A 26,402-nucleotide genomic window follows, 5' to 3' on the forward strand; every position below is an offset into this window, starting at 1 on the left:
TGTATTTCCTGCTCTTAGAGTTTTGTCTTCCGTAATTACCTAAGTTGAATTTGATGATTGGATGTAACTTTTGTGAGAGATCAAATTCGTAATGTATAATAATTTTATGAGGATTTCAGAGGCCATATGTCTTCTAAATTATAAGCAACTTGTTATGCTGCAGGTTTAGATATTTATTTTTATTTCTATTCCAATCTTTCAGTAAATCTTAATAAAATTAATTTTCTCTGGACTTCCGAAAGAAAATTCATACTATTAATTCAAATTTTAAAAAAATACCAGGATGCTTCACTTTTTAATTTTACATTCTTTCATTTCAACTTGTTATATATTTTGCATTGTGTGGATTTCCTTACGTTTGCTCTCCATAATTTTATTTTTCAGTTCTTTTTGCCTTCCACCTGTCCTCATACCTTTGAAAAATGTGCCTTCTTCAATCTCTTTGCTGCTTAGTGAGCATTCTCTTTTCTATAATGACTTCTAACATCCCATTTCATCTCAATGTATCCTCACGCTCTTAAACTTTGTGAACTCTATTATCTCTGAAACAGAGTATGGGTTGATTGCTATTATTCCTTTTTTATGTATTTGCCATGTATTAGGTTTTCAAAAATGTATAGTATATTTATTCATTCACTGGATAGATCAATTTTTAAAAATTTTACGAGTCAGGTATCTAAAATTACCTTCTCTATTAATTTCCTCGCAGTCTTTCATGGACGTGTTTCACATGCGCAAGATTCATGTAGTGGCAGTGTGGCTCATAACCTTAATTAGGCATTTTACAATCACACCTACATTCTCTCTTTCTGTAATGTTTCAGTTCAAAGAAGGAGTCCTTGAAGTGCCAAAGGCCAAAAAAATTGTACGGCTCTACAATGCTATGGCAATGATTTTAGTACACTATGAGACACTTTATCATCAAGCATGGTGTAAAGAAGCCCAAAAAGTCAGAAGTCGCCTGCTAGGGCCAATGCTGATTCAGCATCCTAAAACTCATAAATATGAAGTTAATTTTGATCAGTAAGTTTTTACTTTTCTTAGCCAATGAGTTTTAATTCATTATTGGTACATAATGCCATCTGCCATCAGTTGTAGTGTGCTTATAAACTATTCTCAATAAACCATTTGAAATTTCTTCCAATGGTTCATAATGTCACATTGGTTTTATTTTTTTACTGCAATGCAGAAAACTTCCTGTTCCCTTTTAAAAGCAGTATGACCTCATGAATATATATTCATTTAGAATAAATGGATTTTATTGAGTGATACACTTCTATACACAGCCGAAGTCCACTGTAAGGGGTACTTTATTGCATGCAGGAAGCTGCAAAATATGAAAAATATTTGGGTGAATGTCATTGTCAGGATGGTTTCATTTAAAATATAGTTGTCTGTTCTTTTGCATAAGTTAGGTTTCATATCATAAGGAGAAAGATGAAAATTATGGTTTAAAAACGTATCTCACTGAGGATGTTTAAAGACTAAAAGTAGGGAATAGCCAAGTAATATCATCATTTTCATTGGAAGGAGAAGTAAACCTCGGGAAGTTTAAGAAATATATGAATACATATTTTCCTAAGTTTCCATCTCTAGTTTTCAACTCAAACAGGCCTCCCACATCCCACTGCCACTACTTTTAGTGAGCACATATGATTATGTGGGCATAGTCAAGTTTTGCTTACAAACAATATGGGAAGGAGTTCTTTTCATGCTGTGTCTCATTATCTTTTTTGTCTTCTCTGAAAATTTTTCTTTCTTGCATTGCCGTTTACGTGATGTAAGATCATCTCTTTCATTGGTAAGCTAAAATCAACGTTGAATAGTCGAATGAAAAGAGAAGTGGAAGTGATTTTGTTCCATTTGGGCATTGAATGGAAGCCCATAGTTCACCTATTCAAACCTTGTGATGGGCATTTATTTTCATGTTTTTATCAATTGCTCTGAGCAGCAAATGCAACCTTTCCAAATGTAGTATTTTGATGGACAGGTAAAATGCAATCAAAAATTTTATTGGCCAAATATGGAACTAAAAAAATCATTTTGAAGTTATTATATTTTGAAGCTGTATATTTCAAAGTCAAATTTTTTATTCCCTTTTATTTTGAAATAATAAGGTTTTTTTACCTATTGTGGCCACTGAGTCTCTTTCTCTAATTCTGTTCTCTGTCATAACTAGTTCAGAAAAGACTCATTTGCATTTGATCATTACTTTTAGGGCATTTTATGTTCATTCATACTCTTCTAGGAATAAAATATGCCTAGGATTGAACCGTTTGTTAGTATAATGATGACTTATTGGGATGTGAAAGATTTATTAATTGAGTTAACATTAGTAGGTTACCACTGTTTAAGGTAGATTTTGGATATACGCTTTCCGAACATCACTAAATTTCGTAGCTTCGTATTACAGGGGTGGTCTGAAAAGTTTCTGACCTAACAAAGATACAAGACATTATTTCTGAAATTCTGAGGTTGGAAACTTTTCAGTCCACCCTCGTACATTAAAAATCCTGATAATCTACGTTACATTAAACTGTTCCTCAATTCCACGTACTTTCTATCTCCTTACATTTTGTCCAACACGCATGTCCTTTTCATCCTCCTACCTCGCTGGCCTAATGTTCTCCCCTATATCAGTCTTCAAGATTCCATCCTCAAATGAAATTCTCTGTATCCAACTTTCCTTCCTCCTTAAGTTTTCTACCAAAAATTCTCTATCCTCCCCCACCATGCCTAGTTCTTTGTTCTTTTTCCTTTCTGTACATTCCAATTTTCCGTTCTTTGTCACATCTACATCTCAAAATCAACCAGTCTGCACCTAGATGTCTACATCTCGATTGGTTGATTTTGAGATCTGCATGTGACGAAGAATGGAAAAGTTAAATGCACAGAAAGGAAAACAAACAAAGAACTAGGCATGGTGAGGGAAGATGATAGGTGATCCTGATTATTTTTATTCCTATAATTTCAAGATGATGAAGTTTTAATGTGCATAAGAGACTCTTTCTCTCTCTCTCTTCCTCTGTTTGAGAAAAATTCATTGAATCATGTCTACATGTGGATAAATGAGCCCTAGGAAAAAATTGAATCATATTCATTGATGATGAATAATTGGAATTCCCACTAGAATACATTTTTCTAAGCATTGGAAAATTACGTGGATTAGTAGATCACAGTAGCTCTCAAAAAAATATTGAAAGCATGGTTATAGGAATGATATCATAAATATTGGTGGACAGCATTTAGAATTTCTGTAAAGAGCAAGTGATGTTTTCATGCTTTGAGATTTCAACATTTTAGAACATATAGAAAGTAAACTTTAGCTGCTACATAAACAATTTTGATTGGATACTATTTCTGCGTATGTCTTCAACTGAATGGCATCAATTTAGAATTTTCAACCATTTCTAGTCCGGCATGGATTTTAGTATGTTAATAAGATCTTATCACTGAAATCTGTGTCTAGTCACATATTGTAGGGGGAGGGATTTTTGATGGTTTAATAATGATGGAGTGGTGTAATTGAAAGAAGGGTGATTGTGCATTACTCCTTTGAAATATTTGATTGTTCTGGGATGAATACTGGATCTGCTGTTGCGACATAAGCTTTTTCAATACCTCTGCACTAATTCAAATTGTAAAAGTTTCTATCTCAATGCAAGTTGATGGCACCCATAAATGTGGTAGCTTAATCAAGCAAAATAATGAAAATGTGAGCCTAAGACTTCTCCTAAGAGTTTTTCTTCTATTTCATATTTCATTAATTTTTTCCAGCTATGTCAGAGAAGTTATTCGTGAGACAGAGTGCATGTGGAAATTTGGTTTACAAGTCCCTGATGCTCCTCAGCTGCTGACTGTTCAAAGGAAGCAACTTTTTGCTACTGTTGAAACAATTAAGCTACTCTTGGAAAAAAATGAAAGACTAATTTCCAAGAAGGAAAAGGAAAATGTGAATGAATCCTTGGGTGTCATGGCAGAACTGGGTGTCAAGGTGAAAAAAGATGATTCTGACGAAGGGATTCCAGAATTATTTGAGCCACTGATGATGGATCAGATAGCATCAATCGAAAAGGCACTCCGACCTGGTTTGTCTGTGATAAACTGGACATCGACAAATATAGAGGAATATTGTTCAAACGTAGAGAAAGCAATATCTTCTGTGGAGGAATTTTTGAAAGAGGTAAATTTAATATAACATTTTGAAAGTAGTTGGCACAGGTTAGAACCTCATATCCAGAATCCGAAAATGTGGAAAACACAAAATTCATCATGCTTGAGGCTAAATTGGTGTTCAGAATGTAAAACTTCACCGTTATGATTGTTTGTTGTCAGCAGGAGTGATGATGATCTCATGATGTGATTAAATTCACGTGACATATTCAGAGCAAACAAGGACTCGTATGAGAAAAGAAATGATTCTGGAATTAGATGTTCAACTTAAAGCAATCTGTAATTTAAAAGAAAATATTTGCAAAAGTCCTATCAAATTGTGATAAATATTGAAAGAATAGTGGTGCATACTATTAAAAGTTGACATCCATGATAATATCATTGTGGCACTAGTGTTAACATAAATGTGCATGTTTAAATCAAGTGCATATGTTATAATTTCTTCTAATTGATGACCCCTAATCTCAAATATTCCACAATCAATAAATAATTTGATTTTATGAATACATTTTTGGAGATCCTGTACTCTACCAATATTTCCATGTTATAAAAGAATAGTGAAGAAACTAGCAATAGCTTTAGCCAATTGTTTCAGCAGTACAGTAACTTGGAATCAGTTATGAATTCCTGTTGCTTGTAATTAAATGGGAAAATTCCCAGATTTTGAATGGGTTTAGAAATTCAGCGTTACACTCTCGTATTCATTCATTCATTCACTTTACTGGCTGAACTACTTTGTAACAAGTAATATTAAAAATGTGTTGTCAGAAAGTTGAAGCCACCATCATTTACAACCCTATTTCTCTGCAACTCTCCAATGTTGATTTGAATTCACCCTGATCTCTCAGTCATCAGATTCTCCCAGATTTAAAATTAGTTTCTATGTACACTTAATCTGTTTTCTTTCAACTTGACAATAGCATGAGAGGATAGTAGGGAAAGCATTTTAAAAGATTGAAAAAGAGGAAATAAGAGATATTATGATACAATGAGTGATGTAGTTATTATCCGTGGTTGAAGGGGGCTTCAGTTTAAAAAGAAACATTTGCATGGTGCCAGTGGCTCATTCCTTTCTGAAGATGTGAATCCAAGGGGTTTCAAAACTCATCTTTGATGATAGGATAACCACTACCTGAAGTACTCTGCACCCTTCCATTAGTCTATTCCATTTCACTTGCCTTATGCTCCACGTAAAATGCCTGTTTAAGTTGAAACTTAACTGTGAATAAAATTCAAGAAATTGGAAAAAGGCAGGTAATGCATGAATTCAGGATTTAATTTATTATATAATGGATACATACTGATTGTGGGTCGCGGTAGTCCAGGGGGTAGAGCGTTGGACTGCTGACTGGAGGGTCCCGGGTTTGATTCCCGGGCAAGGCACTCTGGGCACCTGCAGCTCCACCCCAGCTATGTGATTTTTCGGGTACCAGGTCTTCCTGGGAAACCATAACCGGCATAAAGGAACTGGCCCCCCTACCCTGATGTGTGGTTGAAATTTGATTGAAGTCAAATAATCAAATTTTAAAAAAATGATCAACATACTTCACGCATTCTTCAAATTTTGATGGTCCTCCTCAAAATAGTTCTCATAATAAACAGTACACTTTTCCCTCCTTTTTGATATGTTATGTTGAAGACATGCGGTATACTGTATTTCCAAAAGTCCCTCAAATTCACCTCAGCAGCCTTCACCACTGCTTGTGATGATGGATGATGATGCTTTCCACCAAAGTGTTTCTTCACATTGGGGTATAGGAAACTCACATACGGCTACATCTGGAAGGGGGATGAAGAACGCACATCACATTGTTTTTGCTGAGATATTCAGCCAAAGCATTTGCAATGTGCAGTCATGCATCATCATAGGACAACAGACAGTTTTTTCATATAAATGTATATGACTATTGGCAATGGATATGTCTTAGGGCAGGGGTGGCAAACCCATGGCATGCGGGGCCAAAGTGGCATGTAGAGCAATTATTTTGGTAGATGTCGTCAATTATTTTGGCATGCAGAGGTGGGAGGGTGCTGCAGGCAATTTCTTGGTGATCACTCATTTGGTTGGCATCCAAATCAAGAGTATACTTCTATTATTATGTACATACACATTGGCCACTCTCTCAGTCATCAAAAGGCTCACCATCCCTGGTTTTGGACAATTTTTAGTACATCCTAATTGTATGCTCCTGTTACAGTCATGTGTGCTGGTATGGCATGCTGATGCATCATTCTGTTAATAGAGAGCAATAACAATAATAATAATATACTTTATTCATCTTATAATCAATTCACATATGGTAGATGTCGTCATTTTTCACATTTGTACAGTTTGTTACATATATTGCGACTTTTTATAGGAACATACAGTTGTTCATAGATAATATACTTTACAGCACTAAATACAATCACATAAAATACTTGTATTGAAAATATTTGTATACGTAGACCTGATATTCTACTCACACTCGACCTCACAGTTTTAGGCTAGTAAATTTAAGTTCATAACTCCTCTATTGAGTATAAAGGTTTGGAGGTAAGCCAATCACGCATCACCCTGCGGAACACCACATTGCGGGCTGAATTTACAGAATTTGGAAGCATATTAAACAATTTGATAGGTAGACCTTCAACTTTGTAAGTCCTGTCAGGCCTACAGTATGGAAAATCTATTTTAGACTTTGCTCTGTTGTTATGGCTGTGAATGTCAGCCCTGGTGGAGTACATACTCGTATTTTCTTTTACATGAACTAATGAATAGAACATATATAAATTGTAGACAGTCATAATTTTTAAATTTAAAAAGAGAGGTCTACAGTGTTCAAGTGGACATGAATTAGATAAGGTATGGACTGCCTTTTTCTGCATCATAAAGATTAACTTAATCATAACTTAGTTAAGACCTCTTGTCATCAATTGCATGCTCTCTGTCCTCAAAGGACATTGTAAACCACCTGTAAATTAAATTTTACATTGCATTTCTTTTTGACCCTTTACTCTCACTTCATAAAGTCAGTGCCTTTTTCTTAATAAATAAATTGTTTATAAATATGTTACATACTTTCATCTTCCTTGTTCAAATTAAATCCAGGAATTTAAATTTTTAGGTGAAAGACCTTCAAGATGCTCGAATATATGGCATTATGGAGCAAATGTCAACTATTGACTTGGTTTTTATACCAATGAATGAAGCTTTCACTATCTCTGAACTAATCGAGAAAAATATTTCCCTCAGAGGGAAGGCTATGATCGATCTAGAAGTAAAATCTGAGGCAGCAGAAAAGGCAGCAATAGAGCTGGTTAATAAATTTTTAGGAGCCATTGACCTTGATGTAAGCACAGAAGCCAAATATGAGTGGTTAAATGCAGAATATGCCGCCAAACGATCAAGAAAATTGAATTTGAGTCCTGAAGATGCTGGTAAATTAGGTAAATACGAAAGATGATTCCTCTTTCAAGATATTTCCTTTTCCTGAGCTCCTACATATTTCATTATTTCCATAGTTAAAAAATTCTTCCACTCATTAGTGCCATTATCTCTCAATGGTGTGGCCAAATCAGAATTACTTGACCCTGATCAAACTTCCTAAGATAGAAGAATATTAAATTATTAGTAGTTTTAATTGAAAGGATCCAATTGGTCCACAATTTCTAGTTAACAATACCTAATTTTAAATTGTCAAAATTTATGTGCCATGTAGTACACCCAGGGGAACATAGCTTTGGATATTTTAATTCTATCCCTAGCAGCCCTTGGAGCAGAATCTGTCATAATGGTAAGATTTGTGTGTGTTGTTTTGTCGCCACATGTTCAGAATTTGCGTGAAAATAAAATTTACACCTTTGCCATTATTGTTTTTTTGTTCACAAGATTATTAATGTTATTTTCTAAATACTTTTTCTGGTGATTGATAAAAAACCATTCCAATTCTCTTTATGAATTAAAGAGTAAGCAGCCTGAGGGTTGGTTAGGGTATAGCTCACTCCTTGCTAAGCCATTGGGGTTCTGAAATTCATAACAATGAATGGGTGGTCATCATTGGCATGAGAGTCAGATCTCAGCTCATCACATTTTTAGAGTGGATTGAAAGTGCTTGCAATGGGGCACTACCCTAGGAAGAGCTGTATAAAACAGCTAATAGTAAATGTTATAAGGCTAATGGAACTATAAAAAATTCTTTTCTGTCCTTACAGTGCTAGATCTCATTATAAATGTGTTTGTTCAATTGAAAATGTATGTTATATGATCTCCTCAGTAGTTAAGCCAGGGTGTTTGTACCATCTATGGGGGTCCTGAGTTTTCTGCCCTCCCTCTCACCCCACCCTTCCATCCAAGATTTCCATTCCCACCAAGAAATCCATTTTCATCCCATTTGGGGGAATGTATACCGGTTCCCCAATCCCTGCTGTAGACCAATGACTGCCACCATTGGTGGCCTACCCCCTCTCCTCTCTCCTAGCCATTCTAGTGAGTTTCATCATGGGGACCCACATTCCAGAAATCATTCACTTCCTAGTTTTGTGAGTTAAAATTTCTATACTTGATTTCACTTGAATGTGGCCAACAGTACAAATCATCTGACTGCAGCAGTGCCACCTGTGGTTTCCCTGCCACAAAAGTCAAACCACTTTGGTTTGAGTTGAGGTTGTCCAAGGGTGCCACAGGGATTAATTGATTGATATTATTAAATATTTCCATCACTTTCTTGTTCCTGTTGTTTTAACACAATTTCCATTTTTTATTACTTCTTTTCAAGGAACTGAGGAGAAACTTAAAGCAGTGCATCATTGCTGCATGGATTTATTTTTGCACTTCAGCGAAAAAAACTTGGAAGCTCTTGTGAAAGCGACAAAATTATCCTTGGAAAAACTTAGGAAAAGGGCCACTAACATACGGTATGGCATAATATTTTTAAGGTAGAGTTTGGAATTTTCCTGGTAAAACTGTCCAGGAAAATTCCTCCACGGAAAAATATTTTTATTCATTGCTCGGAAAAGAAACTTTGTTTATGGGCTTTTTGGCACAATACTTCGATCACTATTTGATTATCAGAGTGCTTTAATGATAAATCATTAAAATTTACATATTGTTCCATTGAATTACACTCTGGAATATTAGAAACTAAATTAATATAAATGCCCTTGTAAAAAAATTATTTATGCATTGCTCATTGTTTATTTCATGTTTTTCTTTTTTCCCAATACATCTGATTGCCATTCTGTGTATTTATCACCCTTATTCTCAAAGTAGTAATAATGATAATTATATATTTATTTTTGAACATTAAATCCTTATTGTGGTTTAAAGAAGCAATTCAGTGTGCGCAATCCTAGAGTGTACATTAGATAATGTTATTTAGATGCAACATAAATGAAAAGGTAGTTTTAAATTATACAAAGCAGTTGTTTCTTGCTTATAGTTATTTGGCAAAAATACAAGAAATTAATATCAGCTCTATTTATATTTGCTCCCCAAGTACTCAGGTCTAAAATTGAAAATGTGTCATTTTAGAAAACATTACTCGGTTTTATACCATTTTTTGTAGCACTGCAACTTTAATGCTGCCTTTCTTCCATCTTTGTTAATAATAATAATTTATTTCCCCAATTGATGAATACATAGCATGGTACAGAATATCACTCATTGTATACTTGTATAGGGTACATCAAGAAGTACATTAACTTAATTTAAGTCAAGTTATTCTTGATGTACCCTATACAGGTACATAATGAGTGATATTCTGTACCATACTATGTATTCATCAATTGGGGAAATAAATTATTATTATTAACAAAGATGGAAGAAAGCAGCATTAAAGTTGCAGTGCTACAAAAAAATGGTATAAAGCCAAGTAATGTTTTCTGAAGGTTATCTTTAGGTATTTTGGAGAGTTCGACAAATCCTATTTTTTGGAGGGGTTAACAAAATGGCCGGAATGTTGGGAGAAGTGTATCTTTCTAAAAGGGGACTGTGTTGAAAAATAAAAAAAAAAGTTTTGAAAAAATGGTTTCTTCATTTCTAACATGGTTGAACCAACCTCATATACTTTTTTTACCATTAGAGAATTTTTATAAATCTTTAAGTCATATATGTATTGTTGCTATTGGTTGTAGTTTTTGACTTTGTGACATTGTTGTTATTAAAAAATTATATTTAGGTAAATACTAAAATTATATTTTTAGAACTGAAATTTAATATTGGGACCCATATTTAGGGCTATTTTTTCATTTAATATATCTAGCATTGGACTAGACAGTGAGTCAGATGAGTTGGAGCCATTTATAAAATCTGAGTTAATTCTGCACATTCCAAACATTGTGATGCGGCCAACTCTGGATGAAATTCAGTTAGGGCTGAACCGAATGATTACAAATTCCATTGAAACCCACCGAGGGGTCATGCAGTGGGGGCAAAAGAGATCGGAAGTATCAATCATTGAATCAAGTGAGTCATTTACAGTACCAAAAATTGCATCACTCGGATCCATTCAGTCCTCTGTGGCAGGTAAGCTTATTAGAGTGTGTTAGGATGGTGCAAAAACTTTCATATCCTTTTATTTTCACACATCACAATTGTTTATAGGAGTTGCTGATGCCTCTGACTCTGATGCTCTCTCCTACTACCGAAGTGTTGCTGATCACAAGGAAACTGTGAGGTGTGTGATGATGCTTCAGGGTCTGGATACATCACTGAAGTCTGATGTTAATAGTTTATGTGTGGTAAGAATTCAGTTCATGTTTAAGTTCCAACATGAAGTTCCATCTATGCACCTACATATTTCCTAGATATAAGGCAGATTTGGCCAAAACCTGGACAATTTCAAAAGTCAACTCCTGATTCACTTATAGATGACTATGATGACTCGTGAGTGGAGATCTAACAAATAGTAGACATTATTTTCACAAACATTTTACATCTCACAAAGGTCATAAAATGTTCATTTTCTTTGAAATGTTAAGGACAAAATCATAAAGACTTTGATATTGGGTGTAGTTATGTACGATGTGGAAACATGGTCATTGTAGCAGGATGATACGCACAGATTGGAGGCTTTTGAAATGTGGATGTGGAGAAAGATGGAGAAGGTTCAGTGAACAGAAGGAAAACAAATGAGGAAGTGATAGGTTTGGTGGGCGAAGAGAGGGGTTTGTTGGGAATAATCCTATGGAGGCAGGAGAAATAGATGAAGGGCGTACTGATCGGCAGTGGAATGTTGAAGACTCTAATAGAGGAAAGACTGTTAGGCAAAGGAGGAAGGGATAGGATAGGGATATTGAATGGAGGAAGGAAGTATACGGAGATGAAAGGGGCTTATTATAGAGTAGGATGTTGGTTGCGTTTTGTTTGGAGAGACCAGAGAATTATATGGTAGTTGTGTCCATCCAAAATCTACCTTAACTGGTAGATATCCTATAATAATAAAATATCTGACCTAGTCAATTACACACCCAATCTCATGTAAATCCATTGATTTTCACTGACTTAGTGTTTACTTTTTGAAGGTGGCGGACAGGTTGAAAGAGTGATCTTATCTCACAATCAAGTGAATGTGCAAGGGCCTAATGAGCAAGGGAGGGAGACCTGTTTGAGGGGTGGAAGGAGTTGACTCTCTCTTGGTGAGATGAAGTTCAGGTGATGAAGATGAGAAGGGTCTCTGGGGCCTCAGAGCAAGAAACACTCAAACAATTATGAACATTTATCCTGTAATTTATTCTGTTATGTAAATATGTACAAGTATCTGTATTTCCTGCAGCTTTAGAGTTAAAAGGGCTATGCCAATATGTATATTGGAGAAAACAGAAGTGCATTGGAAGGACGTTGGCCTTATTAAATGCATATAAATTAAGCAGATGGAATCATTGAGATGGGTGTGAAGGGCTGATTTGGTCTAGACGGATGTTGGTCTAGAAAGGGTTGCTGTCTGTCCCCAAAACTATTCAATAATTATGTAGAAGAGGTGGTGATTGTACTGTTGGTCAGAGGTGAAGGGTAAAAGTATGGTTTATAGAGGAATAGCATGTTTGAGCTTTGTTTGAGGATGAAATGATTATGCTCATAGAGAGTGAAATGGAGTTGAGTGAACTGCTGGAACTGAAAGAAAGGTAATCTGGTCTGAGATCGAGCCCAAAGAAAACCTAGGAGATGAAAATCTGAGGTTTGGAAAACTTGAATGTTTTAATGTTTAATGCAGAGGAAGCTGATTGGAAAATAAGAAAGTATAAGTATTTACGAACAGAAATAACAAGAATGGGAAATAGAAATGAGAATAGTGTGATCAAATTGAGGGAAAGATTATCAAGTTGGAGGATAAATTAGGAAGAAGTTAGCAAATTTTCATTTGTGGAGCATAATGCAAGATAGATGCGAGGCATGGATTTTGATGAGAAGTGATAGAAAAAGAGTGAAGCCTTTGAAATGTGGATTTGGAGAATGGTGTCAGAAATCATGTGGTTGGACAAGGTAATCGATGAGGAGGTCCTGAAGAGAATGGGAGAAGAGGGAAGGCGATTGCAAAGAGGAGGAATACCTGGCTTGGACATTTTCTGAGAGGACTACGTACTTGAATAGCGATACCTTGGAAGGAGCAATCGAGGGATCTCTGAGGAGAGGAAGGTGTCATGTTTGTAATATGAAGAGAAGGGCACAGGATAGGGAGCAGTGGTGAAATGTTCGCACCTGCCGACAGAATACTGATAATGACGAGAATCCCATGCTATTGGTATTTAGTGCTCATTTCTCCTCTGCATGATTCATCATGGTTGAAGCACAGTGAAGTTAAGCACCCTAATATTTATGATTTATATACATCTGTGTATATGCAGAGAAGATGGGAAGGGCTGGAGCATAAATAGGTGGTGGGGACTCTTGAAATCAATTAGATTTGTGGATGTTCAAGCATTAGTGAGTGAGTCAGCCAAAAAGTTATTATTGTCACTTGGTGCCTTGCAGTTTCAGTGTACAGGAATGGGATGAGAATTGACCATGATAAAATGAAGGTGATGAGATCCTCAAGAAGTAAGAAGTCTTAAGATAAACATTATACCTGGAGGGTATAAACTTAAACAGGTGCCACCATTCATCTATTTAAGAAGTGTTTTGGAGAAGAGTGGGTAGAGTGGTTGGGATATCAAAACAAGAATTAAATTGGGCGAGGAAGTGTTTACGAAGAGGAGGGAGTTGATGATAGGCCTGTTCAAGAAAGATATAAGGAAAAGATTAGGGAAGGCTGATTTATGGAGTGTCACTATTGAGGAAGGCAAAGGCAAACCACTCCAATCATTAACCCCAAGATTTTTATGTTGGGAAGTATGGTAAACTAAGGGTCTCTCCCAAATCAGCCTTGTGTCATGCCTTGCAGCGGGAGAGGCAATGCTTCCAAGGTTGTCATCTCACAAAAGCCTTGCAAATCAAAACCATAAGAAGGACATAATATGCAGAAGAAGAAGACCAAATTAGTTTGAATAGGAACTATGAATGTTAGGAAAATGTGAAAGCAGGAAAATTAAATAATATAAATCGAGAGATGGAAAGAGGAAATATAGATATTTTAGGTTTATGTGAGGTGGAGATGGAAGGATAGCAGGGATTACTGGAGTGATGGTTTTATACTAATATATAGTGGTTGAGAAGAGAGTCAATGAGTGGTTGCCATAGTATTGAGTAAATAGGTAGGAAGAAGCATAGTCAACATTGAGCAAGCAACGGATAGAATATTACTAGTAGAGATGAAAGCAGAACCCATGGACTTCATCATTGTTCAGGTATACATGTCACCAAGCGACTATTAGGAAGAACTCAATATAGTATACAATCAGTTAGAAGCACAATCACGTGTTTCTCCAAGATAATATTAGATAGTGATGGGGGATTAGAATGCGACGGTAGGCGAAGGAAGAGATGGTGATGAGGTAAGGGACTATGGTTTATGTAAGAGGAATGATCATGGGGAGAAAGCAATTGAATTATACAGGAGACTAGGGTTAGTCATCACCAATCCTTGGTTTAGACACCACAAAAGGCATAGGTATGCATGAAAAATGTCAGGTGACTCAGAAAGGTATCAGTTAGATTATATTATTTAGTTTTTATGAAGTGTAGCCTCTGTTTCAAAAAGATAAGCAGATTGACTGGATTGACAAGGAAGGATTACGAGCAAGCTGTAGAGACAAACATGGATGAGGGAAAAGATCTGAGTACTATCGAGGAAAAATTATTGGAAATATATCAAAAAATTTATATTAAAAGCCGCAAAAAAAACTACAGGAACTGTTAATGGGAAAAGGACAAGGAAACCATGGATCACGGATGAGATGATTACGAAGATACGAGGGTCATCCGGAAAGTAGTACCCGTTCGTGAATTAAAGACACAAAAGTAAATATTAACAAACATAAAAAATTTTATTTGAAAGAGGATACTTTAAACTACTTCTCAACATAATCTCCAAGCAAATTAAGGCATTTGTCATAACGTGTGACAAGTTTCTGTATTCCTGCTGCATAGTCCTTCGCCGCCAGCTCATTGAGATACAGGGTCACTCCTTCTTTAAGTTCTTCATCGCTGTCAAATCTTTTTCCTGCCAAAAAGTCTTTAAGCTTTGTAAAGAGATGAAAATCTGAAGGGGCCAAGTCCGGGCTATACGGTGGATGGCCGATCGTTCCTCACGAATTCGTCAACTGAGCTCACCAGTTGGTCTGTAATGACAGACGGTCTCTCCGAACGCTCATCGTCGTGTGTGTTCCCCCTCCCCATGTTGAAGTTGCGACACCACCGCCGAACAGACGACTCGTCCATTACATTGTCTCCATACACCTCCTTTAATTGGCGATGAATATCACATGGGCGAACGTTTCTTGCATTGAGGAATTTAATCACTGCCCTCACTTCACAACTGGCGGCGTTCTCAATTTTTTTAAACATTGTAAACAATCACAGAAACAACACAGGCAATGCTAGCGTCACGCAACTTGGCTCAGAGAAGGCAGACAAGCCACTGAAGCTATCTGACCTCGTCCAGCGGCTACTCGCGTCGTCAGCACTTCATGCGGCACGAACGGGTACTACTTTCCGGATGACCCTCGTAAATGAGAGAAGGAAATGGAAGAATATAAACTCACAGGTACGCAGAAGGAGAGTTATAGAGTTAAATAATATATTGAGACAGGTAACAAATAAAGCAAAAGAAGCATGGTGGAAAACGCAGTGCAAGGATATGTAAAGTTTGCAGAGGAAGGATGAAATTTGTGTGCTATACAAGGTTAAAACACTATCAGGAAGTAAGAAGGGAAGATCTGTGTTAATAATGAGGTATAAATCAGGTAAGAAAATAGTTGAAATAGAAAAGAGCCAAGAGAGGTGAAAGGAATACATAGAAGAACTGTATGGTAAAGAAATTTGGCCAACAAGGTTAGACATTGAAAAGGAACATGGCGTAGAGGAAGATAGCTTAGGTCCACGCATACTAGACAATGAGATAGAAAGGGCATTAAGGGAAATGAAACTAAATAAGGCCGTGGGGGTGGATAACATTCCTGCAAAACTACTGAAAGGTTTAGGCAAATGTGGGAGGAAGAGGCTACATGGGCTGATTCGTAGTATCTATGAGGAAGGAATCTGGCCAGAAGACTGTTAGATCAGTGTTAGTTCCTATTCCGTAAAAGGTAATGGCTACAACATATGAAGACTACAGAACAATAAATTTGATTTCCCACACAGCTTAAGTTGTTCTCAGGATCATTAACAAAAGGATAAAGATTAGGGCAAATGATTACTTAGGGGATGATCAGTTTGGGTTTTGGAAGGGGAGAGGTACGCGTGATGCCATTGCAGTAATGAGATTATTAATCGAAAGGAATATAGAACACAACCAGGAGGTATTTGCCTGTTTCGTAGATTTCGAAAAAGCAGCGTTTGACAGAGTGAATTGGGAAAAACTAATGAGTATATTGCAGAAAATAGGAATAGATTGGAGGGAAAGGAGGCTAATCCGCAACCTGTACTTGTCTCAGACTACTCAGCTGCGGGTGGGTAACGGGGAGTCAGGATGGGCAGTGTTAGGAAGGGGTGTAAGGCAGGGTTGCCCATTATCACCGTTGCTGTTCAACCTGTATGCAGAGGAAATGATTAAAGAGGCATGGGAAGAACTCGAGGTAGGAATGAAAGTGGGTGGGGAATTCGTAAAATCAGTTAGGTTTGCTGATGACCAAGCTTTAGTTTGTCAGTCAGCCAAGGGGCTGCAAGCATTGCTGAGTGAATTGGAAATTCAGTGCGACAGGTATGGGATGAGAATCAATATTAATAAAACAAAGGTTATGCGATTTTCTTGAAAGAAAAAGGCCAAGCTTAAACATTAAAATAGGAGGGTAAATACTAGAGCAGGTGGAACAGTTAACGCACATGTATCTCAGAAGTTTGCATTCCAAAAAGGATTTTTGTCACATTGGAAAAGGGAAAATCCCTTTGGACTATAAGAAGGCCGAAGATCACACTACATGTTGATTTTGATGAGATATTTGTGACTTTTCCATGGGTTTTGCAGAACTCCTAACATACAAACACATCTAATGGGCATTTTTTTCTGTTACATATGTGTGGGTGGCACTCAATGATATTTTCATTATCTCTGATAGTGCTTAACAATATTGGATGATTTACTCTTGTATCGGTGGTGACGTGTTAATGTTTGTGTCCAAGAGGACAATGACTGGAGCTCCAAAGCTACCTGCCTTTGGAATTGATTGACTTGCCCCTGGAAAAATTTCAAACCATATTTTAGTTGTGCCAAAGGGAAGAACATAGCCTCCATTAGCCTCCTGCAGCATTAAATATGCCTTGGCTGATAATTTATTAAGCTGAAAGAAAAATTTCAAAGCAGTGTAATCTCCAACATACCTATAGGCAAACTGAGCATATTTCAAAATTGTGTGAATGTGTGGCAGCAGTTGTCACTGACATTTTAAAAGAGTCATATCAAAGAAACTTCTACCAAATATACATCACAAATTAAGCTAACGATATTACATTAAATTAACATATTTCTAAAATTATGTGAATGAAAAATTTATGATTGCTTAAAAGCTCTCATTCAGTTAAGTCTTTCATATTAGAGAAATTTTGAGGTTAATTGACTTATTAAAAATCTTAAGTAGACAGATTTTTTGGCAGGAAAGGTTTCTTCAAATATTTAGTAAGAAATCATGCAAAATAATAGTTTCATTTAAAACACATGCTCACCTGTAACAATCATGTAATATCAAAATTTTACCCCTTTAGATCTGTAAAAAATATCTTCAAGTATTAAATTATTGTCCATTTTGTCCTTCTTTGCAGAATTATCTGAAATATGCTTACTTATGGGCAGATGACAGAGAGGATCAAGTGATAAAATTTGTTGAAGGAAAACCTATTGTTGACTTTGTTTTAGAAGAATTCATTAAGTATGAAGAATTGGCTGAAGAAGTCAATAATATTCCTGAGTTCCATACAGTGGGACCTCTGATGATATTTACTAGTATGAATATTCCTATGCTGTTGATTATTTTTATTATACAAACCTCTTAATTTTCATAAACCTTTTCACTGCGGAAAGTTACCACTGTCAGTTTTAATTCCATATGCTTGAAAGTTATATTTTATTATTTGTGTCATCGAAAAACAACATTATACTAAACTGAGAAGGTCAACTTAAGCATCCTGTCATTAGCCAATCGTTAAATTTCCTTGTGGTGGTTTATAATGGGGAAATAATTAACCAATTAAGTAACTAGTCTCAGCCCAAGGGATTTAATGCAATTTTTTGGTGTAATGTTGGTCCCTTAAATGCTCAAAAATGAATTGTTGAATTCAAGACCCTGTGAAAGTTCTTCTCTTGGTTAATTTGATAGTAGTAGAAATGATGCCCGTATTTAACTAATTTTTCCCTTCACTACTAGCAATTATTATTAAAAGATTTAACAGCTTAAGTGCCAGAGTCAGTTCAAAATCTGCCACATTGAGCTTGCGTAACTGCTGTATATTTGAGTCAAAATTCAGTATACGAGTATGCATAAACAATTAAAATAAAACTCTCATAAGCCCAAATGAGCCATAAGTATTTCTTGACTGTGTTGGCAACTTCTTCACAAATTGTTTTAATAATAATAATGATGTTTATTGATCTTTTAACCAACAATTTGTGGAATTGATTTTTTCAAAAAATTGTGCATGAACACAACAAAGAAAACTAGCATACAATTTGCAAATACATGACTGACAGATGCAGGGAATTAGGCGTCAAAAGGGACCAAAGTTCAGCCTATAAAACGTAGTGAAACCAATAAGAAGTCATCACTGATTAAAAAAGGAAGAAGCGAGTCCCACGCCTTTCTCACTCTGCTTATTCTTCTAGGTGAAATACCCATCTATATAAATGATGTATGCATCTGCTAAAGGTTCCCATAGAGTGTTTTCCTTGATTACCAACTTTATTAATGACTCAAAATGTTACAAGGTAAAAGACATAATGCCATAATGTATATAATATATTAATGGTTCAGTAAAGAGGCTTGTGACTCAGGAGAAAAATGGAAGCATATGAAGGAAGGTATATTGAAAGTGAAATGAAACTATAGGAGCTGTTAATAAGATAAGGAAACCATGTATTACTGATAGAATCATTAGGAAGATAGACGAGAAAAGGAAATGAAAGAATATATTAACACAGAGTTAGGGTGAAGGAAGTAAATGGAGATGAATATAAACTAAGGTAGGAAACTAAAAGGGTGAAAGAAGCATGGTGGGGGCCAAAGTGTGAGGACATGGATAATTTACAAAGGAAGGGTGAAGTTCTATGCAGAAAGTTGAAACATCTATCAGGAATTGAGAAGGAAAATCCATGCACAATATAAAAGATAAGTCAGCAAAATTACGATGTAAATAGTTAAGGTTCAAGAGAGATCCATCTCTCTCTGAAGATCTACTTATAAGAATGAATGGCAAGAATTTATGGAGAACCTACATTTATGGTAAAGATATAAGGCCAACATGCTTCAACGTAGAAAGAGAGTGTGAAGTAGATTGGGGTAGCTTAGAACCAGGCATATTTGACTATAAGATAAAGGAAGCATTTTGGAAATTCAAATCAAATAAAGCCAAAGGGACGCATAGCATTCCTGCAGAATCACTGAAGGATTTAGGAAAGTGGAAGAAAGGGATGATTTGTAGCATTTATGAGGAAAGAATTTGGCTGTAATATTATGTCAGATGAGGTCCAATCCCAAAAAAAAGGAGAGGTAGCGGACGGAGGTAGAGATGAGTGAGGACTATAGAACAATGAGATTGATTTCACAGACAGATGTGATAATTTAGATCGCCAATGAAAGAATGGAGAGGAGGGCTAATGATTACTTTGGGGATGGTCAGCTTGGGTGTAGGAAGGGGAGAGGTGTGCATGGATGGGTAGAAGAGAAAGAGAATAAGATTTGGCAGAATGAACTGCTTAGCAATCATGAGATCACTAATTGGAAGGAGAGTTGGAATAGGCTGTGGTAGGAAGAGAAAGGGATTACAAGCATTGCTGAGCACAGTAGAACATCAATGTGAGATGTGTGGGATGAGAATAAAAGCAAGAAAAACAGATGTTATGAGTAATGAAGGATCTCAGGTTTTCCCGGCGTATGGTATTCAAGAAGTTCTCTCGGGTTTCCCACCGGGTCAGGTTGCAGTACACTGACGTTTCGGAGGCTGACTCTGCCATCGTCTTCAGGGTGAAGTTCAGAGCATAAAAAAGGCCTGGTATTTATACACTCCGCCAAGGCTCAGGTGTGCCCTGATTGGTCGGAAGCGTTAGTGTGCTCCCCTATGGCCAATCGGGTGCATTCTTTATTTTCTTTAGCACTGGCTTCCAAGTGTTACTGATTTCGAAGCTGTTGTCTCTGTTGAAAGTATTGGTGTCTAGTCGGATTTCAACGGCTTCTTTCACCACGCGATCCCAATAGCCGTTGGCGTGGCATAGCCTCTTCATGCCGGTAAAGTTAATTCTGTGGTCGTTATTGAGGCAATGTTTGGCGACCGCAGATTCGTGCCTAAAGGAACACGAGAGGTGCATCGGGTTAATATACCCAGCTAACTGTTGAAATAGGCGGAAAAAACTCTAGCAGGTAGATAATTTTATCCCCCTCAGAAGTTTTCTGAACCAAAATGGTCAAAGTAGTAGGGACATTCATGTGAGAAGAAGAGTTGCATTAGGCAAAGAACTTTCACAATGAGAGGACATCGATGGCTGCTGAGTACTGCAGTTTCTAGGAGTAATTATCACATTATGTCCATCTGCATTTGTTAGAATAAATAATCAATGTTGTGTCTTGTTTCCTTCCTCAATAATAAATCAACTTCACAATTAATAAAATTAATGGTAATCTTTATGTCTTATAGCCTATGTTATTCAACTCATGTTTTAATTAATGTAATGTTTCAGGTAAATTTAAGAATGCATTGTATGTTGAAGTTATTGCATGGAAGTATTTACTGGGTAAACACCTTAGTAATTATTACCGTGGAGTTTTGAATGAACTTTATGCTTTCATCAGTGAGCATACAGCAACCCTCCAAAAACCAATAAAAGATTTAGAAGATGTGCGTGGTGCTATGGCATGTTTGGATGAAATAAGAGAAAATTTTATCAGAATTGACATGGCTATTGGACCACTAGAAGAAATCTATGCTATTTTTAACATGCACAGCATTGAAATTCCTAAAGAAGACATAGAAAAAGTGGATTCTATAAGATATTCTTTTCAAAAGATGGTGGAAAATGTAAGCCTTTATTACAGATAAACTTTAGTGTAATGGGAAACTTGTTGGTGAAATACATGTCTTTGGTAACATGATTGCAACTTAAAGATTATAAACAACGTATCAGAGCTGTGAAACCATCTTGGTCTGACTTCACTTATTGTATTTTAAATGAAAACCATAAATTTCTTCAGGCTTCCAAAATCCAAGTGGAATTGTGTGAAATACAGGAGCCATTTAAACTAGAGTTACTTCAATATGTGACCCAGTTTCGTCAAGATGTCGAAGACTTTGACAAAGATTATATTGAAAATGGACCAATGGTGGAAGGAATCCCTGCCCGAGAAGCCAGTGACAGGTTGAAATTCTTACAATATTCACTAATTCTTACAACATTCTCTCATTCTTCTCCATATTACTTCATTAAAAGTAAAGAATTACTATCCTTAACTAAAATTTATTTTACATTTCAAATCTTTTACTCAATTTTCCTTTACTTAGGGCACTTCTCTTTCAATCTCGCTTTGATGATCTATGGCAGAGATATGAAACGTACAGTGGAGGAGAAAAGTTGTTTGGCCTGGTAATTAATGAATATCCTATTTTGATCCAGCGTAAGAAAGAGTTTAACCTTCTTCAAAAGCTCTATGGTCTATACAATGCTGTAATGCGAGCCATTGATGGCTATTATGATATAGTTTGGACTGAAGTTGATATTGAGGCCATAAATGCAGAGCTTACAGATTTTCAGTTACGGTGAGTAATTTTTATTTTGTCTCAGTCTTGGTTGGATCTTCTCCTTATTTAAGTACTTTTGCATGGGTGGAGAGTGGGGTAATGCTTTTTCCTTAATGAGGAACAATGCTGATTACTTTGTCCAAATTAGTTGATTAGGTGCCTGAATATTCCATTCAGAAGGAAAATACCATTTCAATAAATGCCAAAATTTGTGAGTTATATTTTGCCTACTATATATTGTCCTGCCAAATGCTGTATATTCTACTGCCAAAGTCAGAGAAGGGTGCATAATCTCTTCTTTCTCATTTATTACTCTTTAAGATTCCTTTGTTGGCTAATGGAATATGCATAATTCCTTGTTCTTAGTGAAATTCAATTTGTAAGTGTTAGTCAATCAGACCTTTGCAACTGTCTTATCAACACCTTTCCATTAGTTGCCCTCATATTAAAAAATTGAAAATGGTAATGTATGTATATATTAAGTAATAATTTGCATGTGTGTAAATAACGATCTATATGTCTTGTAACTGAGGAATTTTAAATAATTGTACCTTAATTCTTTAGCACAACATTGAGAAAAAACAAATTTAAATTGAGATGAGTGAGAGAAAGGGAGTAGAGAGGTGATCACAATAAAAGTTTTTTCCCCTGGCTTAGTGTTCAAGAGGTGGAGAGAGATGGGATGACATTAGAATTATGTCATGTTCTTTTAGTTGTAGGGATGATAATTCTTAAAGGGTGGTACAAGATGAGAGCAGATCACCGGGAAGAAGTTTCCTTTTGATGATGAATGGTCACCTTGTGTTGTTTATAGGGTAGGTTTGATGGATATTATAGGATTAATGAGCAAGTAAGGTCAGGGAAGACAATCGGGAAAAGAGGGAAAATTGGATCTGAAGGTACTCTGGCATACCTTGGCCATTTCAAGAGCCATTCTATCTGCATTGGGCTCAGGGTGTTGAGATACAGAAATCGGGAATTGAAGGCTGTGGTCTTTAAATTTAAGGGTAATATGGAGTAGAGGAGACTCATGGCTTCCCCAAAGAAATGCCATATTTAGTGATTCTGAGAGCAAGTGTAGGACAGAAAATATGTTGCTGGCAGTGGCCTGTCTATCTACAATGTGTTGCTAGAATGATTGTTAGCTTTCCTTTGAAAGACCATGTCCCAACCAGCTTCTTCTTCTCCCTTCCAGTCACTTCCCTACATCACATCTTCTTCCCTGTCCACCCCAAGTTGAACACCCACTTGATTTCAAACAGGGACCCTGCACTGACTTTTTCCCTTATCAAGCTTCCTTACATATTTCTTTCTCTCTAATGATGACCACCTTGTTTTGACCAAACTGTCCCTGTGGGAATATCTTGTCTTTTTGGGGAAATGCAAAGTGGGAAGTTTTATTCAATTTTTAATGAAAGACCCACTGTTCCCTTCCTCTCTTCTAGAATAGCCATTCTAATTTGCCTGATGAACATGGCAGAGCACTCACGATGAAGCTTATAAAATCTACTCTCTTTTCCAAATGTGAGATTTTATTTTTGATGCACAATAAATGGGACCATAAGGTTAGCTTTATTTTAGAAAGTCAGTCTCATTTTGTGTTTCTGCAATGCCATTATGGCTTTACATTACATTGCTGGCATAAAAAGCCCTCTTTCATTTCACTCTGGTATCAGTTCCAGGGGTTGTTTCGACTTGAATGACTTCGTCCATGAAGGTTCCTTTCTAAAAAACAAGAACTCCAGTTTTTTGTTTGTTCAAGCGTAGAAAAATAAAGCAATGGATCTATTAACTTTTTATGCATCACAATTTCCAAAAACATGAAGTGGTGTGGGTTCTCCATCTCCCTCTGTGATGGTCAACCCTTCCCCATCCTTCTTCCTACTATGATCACTGATGTTGTACTATAATTTTCTGTGTTTCACCTAAAGATGACTTAGTAAGTCAGAGCGTGGTTTGCGAAATAAATAAATTTTGGTGTCAATACCAAGTGTATTATATCCTGTATGATAAAAAGTTCCCATAAGCGATGACTGTTTCACAATTTCTATGTTTTTAAAAGTGTATTGTAAGTAAATTTTGTTAATTATCTAATAATCCTAGTTTCAAAATTTTTGAATGAGTCAGATGTATGATTATTGGTTATCTGTACAAATATTGACCCAAACAAGTTGACAAAACAAGAAGGGTATACATTACTGGGGTATCTTTTATGTGGCCTGATTATTCCCCTCTCCTAATGAACGTTTTATTCATTAAATTCATCACGAAATTCAAGTTGGTATGTCAAAATATACCCTAATTATAAAAGTGTGTAGTTACTGAAAACTATTAAGCATTTCATTTACCTCAAATTATCCTTAAAACGATATTGTTATTTTATCTAGTTGCCGAAAATTGCCGAAGGGTATGAAAGATTGGCCAGCATATTTAGATTTGAAGAAAAAAATTGATGATTTCAATGAGACTTGTCCTCTTTTAGAACTAATGGCCAATAAAGCCATGAAAGAGCGACACTGGAAACGGATTGCTGCTGTCACTCATCATGATTTTGACATTGACTCTGAGTCATTTACACTGCGCAATGTAATGGAAGCTCCTCTGTTGAAATATAAAGATGAAGTTGAGGTGATTATCTCTTCCTTTTTTTTACTGAGTTGGTAATAACTTGGTCTTTTGCATTATAAAATTTTCATTGCTGTGATGTCTATTAATAGATGCCACAGTAACATGTGGCTTATGGTGTTTAGGGACCAGCCAGCAAAGAAAAATGAGTGTTTACAATTTTTGAGTATGATGTTGGTAGTAGCAAAGAAAAGTCATTTGTTAATTGCTTTTTTTTGCAGATCATTGAAAACTATTTATACAATCAGAGAGAAAATACAGAAAAAAAAGGTGTATTAGAATGCATTGGCTAAATCTTAATATTATTAATGCCAGGAAGAGTTTTTTTGGTTATTCGTATGATTTATGAGGGAGCAGCCTAATCAGATAATTTTATTTAGTCAATTTTAATTCCTCTCCCAAAAAATAATCAAGCAGTCTAGGGTGAGGAAATATGTACATAGGTCCGTAAGGTTTTTTACAGGACCCATCACTATGTGCGTAGTTCCAAAAAGTAATGCACTATATTGAAGAACAAGGCCAGTGACTGAAAATGAAACGTTTTTGCACTCTGCAATGAAACTGAGTGCATTGAATTGATTGGGTGTCAGTGGGAGATTTCATAATATGTACTGTGATGTATCATTTATTGAGTATTAGTTCTCACATATACTTTCATTTTAGCTTGTCTTTTAATAATACCAGAAATAGGTCTTTCACTTTTGAGCATTTATTATATAATAATTTTGAATTGTTGGCATATAGCAATCAACATTTAAAAAAAAAAATTAGTCCAAAAATACTTAGAATACAATGGACCACGCTAACTAACTACCTTCTAAAGTTATGATGCCTGAACTTTTCATCTCTGTAACTCTTGTGGTTTGGGTTCTTCTCTTCTGATCTTGTACTCTGTGAAGAATGTTTATCATTGAAAGACTTTGGTTGAATGTGCAAATATGATTGAATCCAATTCTCAAATGTTTAAACAAAATTTTTAATGATGGGTGCTCTATTCACTTGCAGATTCTGCAAAATTTTCAATTTTGCTGTACATAACCATAGTAAATATGTATGTTCTAAAGGTTTATAGTTGTTATTAAACCCTTAAAACAAGTTTATTTTGGCTGCAGGGCAGTGGCCCCTGGCTTAAATGTGCAGCCTGCTGTCTGTTGAAGGAGTTGGCCACTGAAAGGAGGGGCCATTTACTTTTAATTTATGGGAAACGTTTTGATTCTGGAAAAAGGTAGAAGTGTCGGTTGAGGCAGATTTTACAGTGTGTGGTCATGAAGGAAAAACTTAAAATATGAAAATTACTTACAGGACATATGCATAAGTGCTACTAAAGAAAAGGATATTGAGGCAAAGCTGAAACAAGTCATTGTGGATTGGAGTGGTGTGTTTTTGCAGTTTTCACCATTCAAAATTAGGGGGGAGCTTCTTTTAAAAGGTCAAGAAACTCAAGAAATCATTTCAATGTTGGAAGACAGCTTAATGGTCCTTGCATCTCTGCTTTCCAATAGGTAAATGCAATTTTCCTTCTTGGACCTTATGTTTAGATACATTTTGCCTCTGTAAAAGCAATTTGTTCTCTAAAAATCTTTGTTCACAGGTATAATACCCCATTCAAGAAGGAGATTCAACTTTGGGTAAACAACCTAAGCAATACTTCAGAAATCCTTGAAAACTGGATGATGGTTCAGAATTTGTGGATTTATTTGGAAGCTGTGTTTGTTGGTGGAGATATTGCAAAGCAGCTTCCTGCTGAAGCTAAAAGATTTCAGGTGTATATGGACTCATTGTTTTAAGAATATTTTTAAGAAGGTGTCTTTCTATGTGTAGTGCTAATAAAATTACTATTACTATCGATTCATATTTTGCATAAGCTCAGACTTCTGTGAGCTAATGTGTGAGGTTAATTTAAATAAACATTACTTTCTCTTGACCTGAGCCAAAATAAAAATAAGCATAAGATATAGCTCAATTGAACAAGATTTTTCACCTTCAAAGCTCAAATTAAAATAATAAATTTATAATAAATATATAATAAAATAAATATATAATAAAATAAATATATAAATAAATATATAATATAATCTGGTTTCCACGCCATGGT

At 35.9% G+C, this 26,402-nt stretch overlaps 1 protein-coding gene across 1 annotated transcript in view; it reads left to right on the top strand.

Annotated features, from left to right (window-relative positions):
* kl-3 (dynein heavy chain 8, axonemal kl-3) overlaps positions 1-26,402 on the top strand; it is a 141,973-nt gene that overhangs the window by 18,731 nt on the left and 96,840 nt on the right. Inside the window, exons 11-24 of the mRNA XM_071593917.1 lie at positions 824-1,023; positions 3,778-3,886; positions 3,941-4,183; positions 7,281-7,593; positions 8,931-9,069; positions 10,416-10,678; positions 10,757-10,893; positions 17,504-17,684; positions 20,628-20,965; positions 21,139-21,302; positions 21,446-21,700; positions 24,070-24,310; positions 25,610-25,809; positions 25,899-26,070. Coding sequence (XP_071450018.1) covers positions 824-1,023; positions 3,778-3,886; positions 3,941-4,183; positions 7,281-7,593; positions 8,931-9,069; positions 10,416-10,678; positions 10,757-10,893; positions 17,504-17,684; positions 20,628-20,965; positions 21,139-21,302; positions 21,446-21,700; positions 24,070-24,310; positions 25,610-25,809; positions 25,899-26,070 — 2,955 coding nt within the window. The remainder of the gene's footprint in view (positions 1-823; positions 1,024-3,777; positions 3,887-3,940; positions 4,184-7,280; positions 7,594-8,930; positions 9,070-10,415; positions 10,679-10,756; positions 10,894-17,503; positions 17,685-20,627; positions 20,966-21,138; positions 21,303-21,445; positions 21,701-24,069; positions 24,311-25,609; positions 25,810-25,898; positions 26,071-26,402) is intronic.

The sequence above is a fragment of the Hetaerina americana genome, unplaced genomic scaffold, assembly GCF_022747635.1.
Source record: "Hetaerina americana unplaced genomic scaffold, ioHetAmer1.1.p SCAF_6, whole genome shotgun sequence".
NCBI lineage: Eukaryota > Metazoa > Arthropoda > Insecta > Odonata > Calopterygidae > Hetaerina > Hetaerina americana.